Source organism: Pseudonaja textilis, chromosome 4 (genome assembly GCF_049901715.1).
Source record: "Pseudonaja textilis isolate UNSWEBS1 chromosome 4, rPseTex1.2, whole genome shotgun sequence".
In the NCBI taxonomy this organism is placed as follows: Eukaryota; Metazoa; Chordata; class Lepidosauria; order Squamata; family Elapidae; genus Pseudonaja; species Pseudonaja textilis.
This window is the reverse complement of record NC_141993.1, coordinates 51,105,591-51,120,088: the sequence shown is the minus strand read 5'-3', so window position 1 is coordinate 51,120,088 and position 14,498 is coordinate 51,105,591. Positions and strand designations below refer to the sequence as shown.

General features: G+C 34.3%; 1 protein-coding gene across 3 annotated transcripts in view; it reads right to left on the bottom strand.

Annotated features, from left to right (window-relative positions):
- Window positions 1-14,498, bottom strand: part of ARHGEF4 (Rho guanine nucleotide exchange factor 4) — a 151,923-nt gene that overhangs the window by 136,719 nt on the left and 706 nt on the right. For all 3 annotated transcript variants that reach the window (XM_087932988.1, XM_026701274.2, XM_087932989.1), the window contains exon 2: window positions 11,438-11,473. In XM_087932988.1, coding sequence (XP_087789114.1) covers window positions 11,438-11,473 — 36 coding nt within the window. The remainder of the gene's footprint in view (window positions 1-11,437; window positions 11,474-14,498) is intronic.

Below are 14,498 nucleotides of genomic sequence, written 5' to 3'. Positions count from 1 at the left end.
TTTTTTGAGTTGTGCATGACATGTACTGTGTGGATTTTGATTGTAAGACACACATTTTGTTATTTTATTTTTGTCTGCTAAAGCATCTACTTGGGTTATATGGGTGGAGTTTGGTATGTGGGGGGGCAGGGGTAAAATTACCTTCTTAGGCAGAACTTTTTCACCTCTGGAAATAGCCTCACCCAGACACCTCAAAATCTAGTTGGAGGCAGTGGATGGGTGGAGAACCCTGAAAGTGATTTGACAGGTTTTTATGATGTTTGTGAATGAGACTCCAGCTCATTCCTGCTACAGTGCTCTCAACATATCAAAGAGAGCCACTAGGAAAAGTTATGCTATTCCTGGATTCCAATAGGTTTCTGGAAGTGTATCTTTTAATAGTGGGCACTTAAAAGTATGTGCAATTAATAGTGGAGTATTTGTTTCAGGTTTTGCTATTTTCTTTATATTTAACTGGAATGACAGTTAAAATAATTTTCTTTACTATGATCAAAAAAAGGGGCAGAGTGTTCCCAATACCATAAGATAGTAGCAGTTAAAAAAAACTCCATTTATTTTAGTAATTCTTGTTCCACAATTAATAAGGTAGCAATTAAAAATATGAATATATCTTTGAAGAGGGAGGAAAGAAATTTATACCAGCTCTGCATTGATACTGCTTTTGGGTACCACTTGGTCCCAGAGGTCCCAGGATTGATGATACCCTTATTATCTCCCCTGAGTTTTAGGAATTGTATTTGTTTATATATCATGGTCAATGAATAAACCAGAATATAGTATTATCTTTATTGCACTGCAGGAAATTTGGCAATATTAAATCAGTTTTTCACTTATGGGGTTTAATAAAAGCTGAAACCAAAGGAAAGTAAAATTATTATACCAGTGTTTTGATGAGCGGCATATAAATTTGATTACATATTGTTTGGGAAATGTCAATTCATGCAACATCAAGGCAGAACACTTGTGGTTGCCCATTGGGTTCTTTTCCTCCCACTCATGCTCTTGATTCACCAGGCTCATTACTTGATTGCTCATTGCTTGATTTATGAGTGAAGAGATGTTATGACTCACTTGTTTTAAACAGGCAATTGGCACTGTCAAAGCTGACTACTGTAGTAGTACAAATAGAAAAAAGGGTGCCTCAGCTGAGCTTTCTTCCATCATTCATTAGGGTAGGAAATATGGAACTTGATTATGATGTGGCACGTGATGCATGAGCAAACTGTGGCAAACTGTGACCACGCTGCCTATGTTGTTGGGAACAGCAATTCTTAAGGGTATAATTTTCTTGCTACTTAAATCAAACACATGCCCATATATCTAATTCGACTGTTGCTTGGGGAAAAATAATTCCCAACAATCGTTAATAGTGATATGTAAAGCAGCTTGAGAACTTAGTATATAAATATCTTGATCACAAGATGGATGTTGGTATATTGTGGGAAATGGGCAGTTTAGAAACATAAGAGAGCTAGAGAGACTTGAATACATGTATGCAGACATACATAGCATTTTACTTTTTATTTATTTTATTTATTAAATTTATAGGCTGCTATCTCATTGCTGAAGACCCTGCCTGCAGTTCTTCGTATGTATGTACAGATCCAAACTTGTGCAGAAAATACTTCTGTAGGGTCGATCTCTCTCTCTCTCTCTCTCTCTCTCTCTCTCTCTCTCTCTCTCTCCCTGACACACACACACACAAATGTGCTGTGAGTAAATATAGATTTGTTTAATGTTTTTAACATATTAAAAGGCTACAGATGAAATACATTTAGCTTTAAATCAACTGATAAGCTATTAAAGGCTATATCTTCAACAACTTGAGCCATTAACAAGATGACATTTAAATTCTGCTCATTTGACTAGAGACTGGTGAATTTTAAGCACAATTATCAGCTCACTTTGCACAATTAAATAAAATGGAAATAACTTCCAGAGCTTTTCAAAACGTGACTCTAAAAATGTAGGAATACTGCTTTATATAGTTCGTGTGTTTAGTCTAGCAAGAACTGCCTCCTCAGATCAGCAGAAACTCTCCAGGCAGAGCTTTCCTCTCATTTAATTTATTTATTTTATTTTTATTTTATTTTTTATTTTATTTATTTTTTGTCAATTGCTTACAAGATAATAGGTATAAGTAAAAACATAGTTATGAATACATGGATACATATAAGAAAAATAAAAAAATAAAAGAAACAATAGGACAGGGACTGTAGGCACATTGGTGCACTTATGCACGCCCCCTACAGACCTCTTAGAAAAGGGGTGAGGTCAATAGTAGACAGTCTAAGGTTAAAGTTTTTGGGGTTTGGGGAAGAAACCAGAGTCAGGTGGTTCCCCCACACACCCTTTTTTTTTTTTAAAAAAAGCTAAAGACTGAAACTGGGACTGTTTGCATCCAAAGCAGGGACTATTCTACTGAACTATGTTTCCTTCTTCTTGTCTATAAGTAGATCCTTAAATATGAATTAGAAGTTGAAAAAGTCTTTTATTTTCATTCATACCATCCCATCATTAGAGTTTAATCCTTAGAACTGCAACCCAAATATTGTGCTGAAGTCAGTAACTGCCTTGTTTTAAAGATCCCAGGCTGATCTGCTTTGTTTAGCAGAAAGGACATCTCTGATCATTGCACATGCCTCTTTTTCACATGCATCTTAAGGAGCCTATAAGAAGACCCGAGAGAGCATTCATAAGTGTAAAGGAAAGACGGGACAGTTGCCAAGTGTGACAAAAATCACCCTCAAAAGGTTCTGAAAGGTTCAAGACCTCTTGTTTCCAAGGAGACACCATTAAGCAGAGAATAATTATGCAACCATTATTTTATTTCACAGATAAATCAGAAGCCAGTACTTGTCTACTCTAAAAAGCAGAGTGCTTGAAACAACAACCCCAAAGGTTACCATAGCCTATGAAACAAGATAGTCATTCTTGGGACATAACTTTTAAGACTGAATTAGGTTGGTTCTGTAAGAAAATAAAGTAAGAAAACTGAAGATTAGTGCTGGTCTTGTGTGAATTTCAGTGGGTGATAATGCTGAAGAAAGACTCATAGAAGGACAAAGTTCTGGGAACCTTCACTCTGGCACCAAAAGCTATTCTGAAAGGGCACAATGAATGAAGGAGGGAGGGAGCCATTTCCATTCTCGAGAAAGATGCATGAGCATGACCTTTTATTTTCCCTTTCACATGCATGCAGTCCAGTTTGCACGTTCATTAATTTTCTAGTGACGTAGCCCTAGCAGTACACAGAAGAAAAAAAACCTTCCTAGGTTTCTAATCAAAACGAGGACAGTTAAATGAAAACTCAGAGACTCCAAGCTTATAATTATTTATTCAGGATGAAGGTGCACTTTTAAGTAGACTTTACAGGGCTGTGCTGTTAAAGCATTTATCCAGTTGACATTTTAGTGAAAACAACTGAAATCTATTTTGAAATTTAGCTCAAATGGGAGGGCGTCTATTTAAAATGTACATGCAGAAAATATGCATTAGGAAAAAATGCAATATAAACATGTATATATTTAATTTTTTTCCACATTCATTCCTAAATACACCTTTTATAAATTTTCAAAATTCAACAACATATTAAAAATAATAAAAATAATTTGTTTGCCAACAATTTTGTGTTCTCTAAGAAAATGAAATTTTATTTCAAATGAAAATTTCTTTTGAACATACTCCAATCCAGATTTTGATAAACCTTGAAAGTAACAGAAATCAGAAGCTGTGGAAGCTACTAAATTTATCTCCATATGGTACTACTCTTCACTACTGATTGATGTTTGGTGCTGATTTAGATAGGAAATTGGTTTTTCATAATTCTATACAGATCAATCTACAGGTGCTGGTGAACAAAAGTTCAATTAACATTAACTGGCCACAAAATTTTATATTGTGGTTTCAACAATAATAATACATGTTTTCAACAAAAATACCAAATATGATCCAATTTAATTCGTGGTGTATAAGAAATATTTCCATCTGAATTTCTTTTCTTTTTTTATAGTTTATCAAAATTTAAAATACAGAGAAAAATGAAAATATTGGGAAAGTAAGGGAGAAAAAGGGTAGGGGAAAGGGAAAAAAGAAAAAAAAAAGCATTGGCTTCCAGCTCTTTTTAGCACAGTAGAATAAGGTTATAACAATCAGCCTCAACTTTTTAACTTTTACGTAGTAATATATACTAGCCATTTCTATAACAACAAATCTATCTAATCAGCAAAAATGTCTGAATTTCTTAAATGATTTTGGGGATTCCAAATAATCATATCTTGTTTAGATTGGAAGATGTGCGGAACAAAGTATGGGAAAGATCATAAAAATGTGTTGTCTGAAATTAAGTTAAATGTTGACTCTGTTAGAGTTCTAAATCCAGTAGCACTGAAATTTTATTACCTACTCATGACTTACTGACCATAAAGAGAAATGGGATATAGATAGAGATTAATTATATACTTTGTCTCTGTCCACTGCTCTGCCTGATCTTTGTCTAAAAGATTGTTAATTGAGGTCACCTCATTTAGCATTTCTTCCCATGCATACACACGCAGAGCATACTGTAGCTGACTTTCCGAGTAGGATGGAACTTTTCCTAGTAGGATGGAACTTTTTAAAAAATGCTTCACTAATCCTTGCTCAGGTGCGATTATTCTTTTCAAGGATGTTCACAGGCATAATTCAATTCTTAAATTTAACATTAAGATCATATTAAAACATATTGTCCCATCTTTTCCTTTCTCAAATATAAAGATATTTCAAAAGATGAATAACAAACATTAACCAATTCATAAGCATTTGGAAGATAAATTTCTTTCCATTTTTATATGATTACTCTCTTTGTTGAGCTCCAGGCTCAATAAAGCCAAACTTCACAAAATGACAATTCTGCATTTTGGGAATCCTATTTACCTACAATATTTTACACAACGTTCATCATTTCAACCAGCTCTGTAATGAATTTTCCATCAGAAAGTTCTATCAGAGTATTGTTCATGAACTATTACCAAACAACTAGTCCCCAGTGAAGGTTTCAAACAAAATTCTTTTTCTAAGATGTTAAGCACTTTCCCTTGCCAAGCATTCCCAAGAAAATGCCAAATAATTATTATTAATAATAATAAATGCAAAAGCTCCTCTAGGCAACAAACAAGCTGAAGTGGACACAGTCTGGTTTTCAACATTTTAGCTTTCTGGAAGACAACAGAAACAGGGTCAGAAAATTATTGTGTCCTTCTATATAATCCTGTATGTGACTTTATATTGCTGGCCAGTGGAAATGTCAGTTGCTGCTCTCTTGTTGGAGCTCTGCCATCTACTGTTTATTGCCAGGCAGCTGAATTCACACTTTCTGCTCATCATTCATTGCTTTCTTTCAAGTCTGCATTTAATAGACTGGGCATCAGATTCTAGAAGTTACAAAGGCCTATTCTGGCAAAACTTTATAAACCCATCTGTAAAAGCTATTCAGATCAACTCTGTGTGATATATTTTTTTTACATGTGACTCAAAATAGTATGTTATGCATACATTCTTCTTTGCTTCTCCCTCCCCCTCCATCCCAATTAGTGCTGTGCTCTTTTTCAAAAGTTGTATTCTACAGGTGTAGCATTATAATTTCTTGCTTCTTATTTGATTTTTGGTTAAAAGAAGAAAGTATCATGGAATGAAACTTCTTTCTATTTGTTCATTACAGGATTGAAATTCAGTTAGAATCAAATCTTTGGCTGTATTATTGTAGCCCAATGAATGCCACAGATTAAGAAGAAAATGAGTGGGATAAAGAATATATTATGTTGGAAATGTTTCAGTCCTTCTGGGAAACACTCCAAGTCCTCAATACTGTGCCTCACAAACACACAAACATATAGTGTGTTTACTAGTATCCTGCTATAAACCAGAATATAGGTTGCAGATGCTGGCACTGTTTATTATTGGTAGTTTCAAAATCTTTCTACCTAAGATAGCAACATTTTTTTCTTCTTTTGGAGAACAAATCTGTAGGTTCTGTATTGCCCACTTTAAGTGAGTCTGACAAGATGGAATACTGTAAAGATGTTGATTTAGACAAAATGATAGTTATCAAATCAGAAATAAAAATAAAATAACAAAATGAAGAAATAATTGAAAGAATACAAATCAAACAGCAAATTTAGTAATAATGGAAAATTGAAAAAGTGCAGGACTTAACTAGAGACAAGAAACATAAAGCTGAACTTTAGGTAAGCAACTCTTAGAAAATATCATGGAAAAATTATATAATATTAATCAAATTAGGCATAAAAAGAATATGTGTCTCTAATACCTAAGCATAGTCTTAATATTATATTTATATTAAGACTATATATCAACAGAGTACTATAAACAAACATAGGACACATATGAAGACTAAGTACAAAGGGCTTAAAAATAAATGAAATAATCTTTGTATAAAAATAAACAGTTTCCTGAAAGCTGCATATCAAAGGGCATATACTATGGTTAGATAAATAATAGTTTTATACACACAGTTCACAGAATGTAGAACATAGAACAATAAAGTTGGAACAATGACATTGGAGCTCTTCTAGTCCAACCTCCTGTTCAAGCAGGAGATCTTGTACTATTTCAGACAAGTGGTTGTCCAGTCTGTTTTTGAAAGCCTCTAGTGAATGGGGCACCCGCAACTTTTGAAGGCAAACAATTTCATTGGCTGATTGTTCTAACTATTAGGAATGTTCTCCTTTGTTCTAGGTTATTTCTCTCCTTAGTTTCCATCATGGTTTCTTGTCTTGTATTTTTTTACAACCACAACTGAGCCCAAAATATCCATTGCTAAGCAAGACAGTTGTTAAGTGATTTGTATCCCATTCTATGACTTTTTTTGCCACAGTTGTTAAACGAATCACTTCAGTTATTAGGTGAATCATGCAGTTTTAAGTGAATCTGGCTTTCCCCATTGATTTTGCTTGTCAGAAACCAGCTGGGAAGGTTAGAAATGGTGAACACATAACACATAACCTGAGGACAGTGTAACTGTCATAAATACATGCCAGTGCCAAGCACCTGACTTTTGATCACATGACCATCAATCCAATGGGAGACAATACCAGTGTTTCTATTCAAATGGTTCAAGGATGTAAAGTAATTTTGTTGAAAAATAAACATGGAAACCAGATTAGTTAAACTCATGATAAGAAATTAAGAATCAAATACCATGGGAAAGCTTCAGACTTAAGCATTTTAGCATAACAGTCTAGGTTGATTGAATTTACATTTTTTGATTTTAAAGCAAGATGTGTCATGTTTATTCAGAAAGGCTAGGTAAAATATGACTCTGTGTAATATACATTCCTTGTTGTAACAATTGAAGAGAGGAGTTTATGCTAATTTATCCAACAAGCTGATGCATGGGAAATGTTTGCATGAAGCAAATAATTTATTGTAGCTACTAGAATTAGAAATAATTGAACTTAAAACTAGTTTTACTTGAAATTACCCAGTTTAGATTTGATTATAATTTCTTTCTCATCAGACAGGAAAAACTTACCATTTCATTCAATGGGTTTCCATACTGCTAGAAACAATAATATTGTAGACATTCTTCAAATTTTGCATAATAATCTTTTCATTTGAGAGGATTATATACTTCATTACTGATTGTTTGTGCAATGAAAAGAAATTTAATGAAAATTTGCATTCTTTTTTTTAATTAATGAACAATTTAAAAAACTCAGGACCATCACACAATACATTATTTGGTAATATTTGCATTTGAAACACTTGCATTTGCTTTCATTAAAGAAGATTCAGGGCAAACTTAAATTTCTTCAGCAAAGTGTTTGGCAGCTACCTGAGAGCTTTTAAAAAACTAAAATGTGCAATTGCAAAATTATGTAATACATATTTAAAACTATTAAGTGACTTAATAGGGTTTGTTGAGAACACAAGCCATATTGAAATGCTATCCTCCATAATTCAATTGGCAGAGAAGCATGTCAGTATAGATTATATTACCCATCCCTATCAAAGAATGCTATTCTACCATAAGACTGAGGGAAGCAAGTGCTGCTAGCCTTATCATTTGAATACAGGACAAATCAAAGAAAGGTTCCCTGGCTTTGTTTCCACTCTCACCGAGTGCCAATCTTAGTGAGAAAATAACCCAACAGTTATTGTGTTTAATGTTTTGAAAAGTGCTGCATATTGTTACCAAGAAACCCATGTGAATATGTGGGAAAACGTGTGAACATATCCATATCAAGTTAATCTTAACTAGACTAGTCATCCCCGCACCCCGCCCTCCCTTAACTGTCTGGTACTCTGATTATCATGCTTGCTAAAACAATTCTGAGAATTGTTGTAGTTGTCTTACATTTTACAAAAATGTCAGTATCCATTGTGGAAATTAACATAGGATAGCCAGGATATTTCCAGTCACATTTTAAAAAGTCTCAACAACTTTGATTAGGAATATTGATTTTAACTGGATGCATTTTTGTCAGCCAGCAGATGGCATTGTGGTCATATTTTTTACAAACACAGTTCTGATTATTTATAATATTGGTAAATTTCAATAACTATATACTTTATCTAATACTTCTGAAATCTATAGGGCTAAACTGATATTACTGATGTACACTTTCAATTTAAGAATTGGTGAATTATTACTAAGAAATGATAAGTATACATAACTTTGCAAGATACTATCTTTCCTTCTTGGATTGGGGAAAACCATTCCATATATTGAAAAAGTCTCAAAGAATTGGAACAGCAGCATCTAAAAGGATCTGAGCAACAAGGTAGGAGACAAAATTCTTTTTCTTTTAGCATGAGAGACATACAACACTCGTAGAGCATGGAAAAACTGCTTTTATCCTACCAAGTAACTATTGACCTGAGTCCATTTTCCTATCCTTCCCATAATTATTGAAAACATCATCACTGTTAACTGACACGTTGAGATGGAAATACATGAAAATTGCAGTGTCACTCTAAACAGAAATATCAGAATTTAAAGAACACAGACAACTCAAAGCTCACACACACACACACACACACACACACACACACACACAAAACCTAGTCCCATCTATATATGTAACATCCTTGCAACCATTTTCACAGCCCTTTTCACTATGTCATAATGAGGTGACTCTTAGTCACAAAAATGTATGTGCTTCTGTTCTAAACATGTCAAGAGCGTTCTTAAATAAAGTTCTACTTCCAACAATTAAGAATCCTATACAAACAGTAGAGGAGCTGTAAATAAATATGTCTTGCTTGTACACAGTATATACTAACAAAAAGAAAGGACTAGTAACTTATTATAGAAACAAACTGTTTTTTTTCACAGGAAATTTGTTTTTTGTTATATTTATCAAGATGCAAAAATCTCTTGACCAAGTTATGGTTGTAAATAAATGTAGGAAACTGCTCTCTGAAACTGAATTAGCATAGCGTAGCATAGCACAGCACTATAGGAAGCAAAGTGGACGCTATTTAATTTTAACTGCTTAATAAAGGGCATACAATATTTATGTACCAGGCCACTGTTTAATATTCTGACCAATCTTTAGCTGAAGACTGCAGGGCTAGTGGACAATCAAAGCAGGAGCACAGAAATAGAATACTTGTGTATCTGGAACCTGCTAAAGCTTGCCTTAACAGACATATCAGCTGCCTCTTGTTTTCCCTCTTCAGCGTGCAATGCAAACTATGCCCTAGTGGTGATAAGAAAAGTAATTGTGTGATTCAGGCCAGCCACATGATTCACTCAAAATATATTAGTACAGGGACGTGGAGACTGACATTTGAAAAACACTTGGAATTTATTGCAGCTTCTATTGTTCAACGGAGATCCAACTGTTTTCATTTACTTAGGGCTTGAGTTTACACTGACTTTTAGACACTGCCGTTTCAGAGATTATCTCTTTATCAGAAAAAAAACAACAATAAATCAATTTGTTGCCAGTGAGAATTGTCCAATGACCTACTGCGTTCTTTGAAATTAAAAAATACATTTGTTTCAAATCCAAATTACTCTATCAATAATAGGAACAACCCTGGCATTTTTATGATCAGAATTAACAATAAAATTTCACAGGACAAAAATATTGTTATCAATACTTTCTTTGTGCCACATGTAGCTATTATGTTTAATCTATGACAGTGAGGAGCCCAGGACCCTGGCTTCTAGAGAAACCATACAGAGACTGAAAGCTACATGGAGCACAAAACAGGTTAAGGTTGAATAATTTTGCTCACAGTAACATCGGAAATAAGTGATCCGCTAAAACAAATAAGTTATGTACAATGCCTAGTTCTCTTATCATTCCTCATTTTTTAAAAAAAAGTCAGAATTATGTTCTGTTTGTTTCCTATCTCATGCACATTCTCATTCTCTCTCTTTCTGTAGTATTAAAGTAGGCTATTTTTGCATTGGGATGGCTTTACCCCCAACTTTCCCTTTGTTGCTGGAACAACATACCAATTTCTGGCCTCAGTGAGCTACAGCTGAATGGAGTTTGCTAAAAGTTTTGTTTTCATGCTGAACAGAAAATGCCTCGTGGGAGGCACATTTGTGTGCGTACATGCGCAGTAATGCATGCGATTAGAAGAGTAAAGAATGAGAAGTGCACAGTGAGCAACTTCTAGAAGCATTCAATGACTGCATAATGAGCAACCATCTCTTTTGAATATTGATTAGTCAGTTCTGGCAAGGTCTTGCTTTTGGGGGGTCAGGCTCCTGCCAGCCGCTTTGTGTAAAGGCAAAGCACAAAAAAGATGTAAACTCCAGAATGCTTGTTGACTTATTGTTTCTGTTTTTCTAATTGGAGAGGGACATTTGGGGCCCATGTTACATGAGACAGAAAAGTGTGAATGCTAAGTTGCAAATATAATTGGAACACTGACTGCTAATGTATTTGCCAATTTGTTATTATTATTTTCTTTTTTAAAAATTATACTGTCATTCTCAAAACTTTTTTTGTTTGGAAATACAATCATCAAATGGAAAATAATTGATATTTACTATGGATTTCATAGAATATTAATTTTGTGAATTTAAATAATAAAATATTTAACCATGTATATCTACTCAGAAGTAATTTGAATGAATTTAATAGAGTTTACTCAAATAAGCATGTAGAGGCTGGCAGTGAAGTCTCACTAATGACACTTTCTTTCTAAACTCTATTCAGTTTAGTGCTGCAACTAGTATTGATGTAGTAGCTTTCTCTATCCTCCCGTGCCTTAAGAACTACAAAGTATATTGATGATTTCTGGTTAAGCAGCACATGCTAAAACCAAGTAACCTAAAAATGTTTTTAATAAACTATGTGTTTAGATTGTTGTTATCTGTTAGTCATACTTAAGGAATAATGTTGAAATACTTATTAATAATTATTGTATAATAATTATTGTATGTCATTTGGTAATCGATGTGAAATCCTACCTTTTGAATGGCTGAGTATCTTTTCTCCCAGGCTGTCTGTCAAAATACAAATACCAAAAATTAGAAAGGGAGAAAGGAACCAGCACAAACAACTCATCCAGACCATTCATCTCTGGTGCTCTGTCTTTTCTGACTTCAGTAGAATCACCCCGTCCCTCTGTATGTTTGCTAGATGAGAACAGCGGAAAATTCTTAAAAGCATGCTGGTTTTGCATTAATTTTTTTCAAAGAATTTCTCCATTCAAGGATGGATGTTGTATACAAAGGCCCTTCATTCAAATCCATTGTGTGAGAAATAATTATGCTGCATGTTCTTTGTAACCATACATATTTGAAGTCACATTGCAAGAGGCTCCTTCTCACTGCCTACTTATTGTTTTAGCAGAATAGAAAGAGATGGAAGAGATATGGATGCTTGGGACAGAAAAATAAATCTACAGTCTCTCCTGAAGTAGGCCCTAAGGGCATGGGATGCTGATAATGGGGAAATGCAAAACATTTTGTATGTTACCAAGTTTTGGTATCATATATCCTATTTCGGTCCCTCTTTCCACTTTTGCTCCCCACTTACACTCCCCACTTATGCTTAATGGACAGAGAATCTAGTCTGCTACATTCTAGATTCAAAAATTGATGCTATAGAAAGCTGGCCAGGCAAAAGACATGAGGTGAGTGTACTGAGAGAGGGAATTCGAATGAACTATCTTTGGAGAGGTATAGGAGTTGACTGAGTGAAGAAGGGAGAATACAACAGGTTCTGTCATCCTTATGCAGTTTGGATTAATCGAATAACAAGACACCAGTGTCTGCGTGAACTGCCTGTGGCTGGTCAGATTGGGAAAGGTTATTGAATAGCAAATACAGAATAAAAAAATATTTTTAGCTCTTATAAATGGTGATTGGATGCAAAGAGGTCCCAGAAGCAGGGGTGGGATTCTACTAGTTCGCACCTATTCGCTAGAACTGGTTGTTAACATTCGCAGTTCGGATAACCAATTATTAGAAGAAATTACTGGCCTAATCCTGTAAGAAAGGCATGAAGGAAACATTCTGGGGTTGCTTACAGAAACTGCCTCTCCATTAACCCTTATTACATTCTTGGCAGTAGTAGACTTCCTGTCTCAGGAACGTCTCTGGAGTTTTTTTCCCCTCCTTTGCTGGTACTTTGCTTATGTGGAGTGACCATTCAAAGTTACAATGGCACTGAAAAAAGTGACTTATGACCATTTTTTACACTTAGGACTGTTGCAGCATCCCCACAGTCATGAGAGGCCAGGCGACGAGATGCGTGCCTGAATGTAAGTGATGTTGAGTTGGCCACACCTAGCCAATCACATAATCACAAAGCCATGTCCACCAACTAAACCACACCCACAGAACCGGTTGTTAAAAAATTTGAATCCCACCCCTTCCTAGAAGGTCTGATAAATTTTCAAGCATGATTTAAGAATGCTGTATTTCTTGCCATTCATAATAGAATCTATTCATAACATTCAGCCCAGACTTACTTGTTCTTTACGTGCGAACCTGTTAATGAGATCCTGTCATCTTTTTAAAGCGTCTAGCATAGGTCCATTAGTCAGCAGTATTTCTCTCAGTTCAAGATGGGAGAACAATGAGAATTTAATCCGATATGCTTTAAAATGAAAGAACGTCTCTGTACTTTCTCTTAAATACATCCTCCTATGGTGGGAAATCCATCATTGAAGAGAATGCATTTTGTCCTAATATAAATCATATCTGAATGTTACAAGGAATATGAGTGGAATGGTCTATAATATGTTGTACGTGTGTGTGTGTGTTTATGTATGTAATATGAAACTCTGTTTCTAATTTTGTTATTCCTGAAAATGTGGTAGTATCTATAACTTTCACATACTGGTAATTTGGGTAAACACTAAACAATTGTTCTTGAATTGAAATTTCAGGATGAAAGATGCCAATTCTAGTAACCATTTAGTGCTGCAGATAATTTTCATGCACAGGCAAACTGCTTTTTTGAGCAAATATACAATTTTATATACTTTAAATTTGCTGGCCTACATATCTCATCACTTCAATTTTGAATAAAATTCATATGACTGTGGTACTTATAAATATCACTTAATACATAATTGTGTTTATCCTTACTTTAGAATGATAGAACAGACCAACAGATTGTGAAAAAGTAATATTTTTGATTATCGTCAGTTTTTCTACATGTCAAAGAAATTAAACTACTATTAGAATTTTCCAACCAATGAGATATGTTAAACTAAATTAGCTTTAGAACATAAATTATTGTAGACATCTTTTTTAAGTTTAACCCTTTCAACCAAACCTCTCACATCCGTCTCAAAAATGGAAAAATATAAGTTATACAGACATTTGTTCAAATGTTCTATAAAATGTGGCTACATTATATTATGTTGCTGTTTCAAATCAGTTTCAGTAAGTGCATTTTGATTTTTTAACTTGTTAGTTGAAATAGATATGTCTTTTTAAAATAAATGTGTATATCCTTAAGCACATATATTTAAAAATGTCCCACTAAATTCCAAGGAGCCTTCTCCCAGTTGTTACGGGAAGACAAATTAATGCCCCTATTTCATAATCATTTTGTCTTTTCATATTTATATGTTCCAATTATTTTAGGGATTAGAGAAACAGGGTTTAAACTGGAAATGTTTTGAGAAGTCAGTGTCAAGTTATATTCCAGATCAACCAAAAATGTTGCACTTATTATTAGTGTTTTGCTAATTTCCCTCACTGCTTTAAATAAACAAAAGCATATTTTTCACTCCTACAAGTAGTCTTCTTCAGTGACAACTGGGAAGAAAGTTGGTGGAGAAGAAGTATGAATTAGTGCAAGGGGCAGATCTAAGGAAACAGAAGTGCTGTCTCCCAATGTTAGTGTTTGAATGCTTCTCCATCTGTCACTGAAAGAAGGAGCAGGTACTTTTAGACTCTGGATTTAATGGTTTTGTGGGAGGCTGAGAAGAAGCATTTTAGATGATCATGTGCCTTATTTGCCTGGGGAAAATCCATCTAATATTTCTTTTATCCCCATTCCTTGATTCCA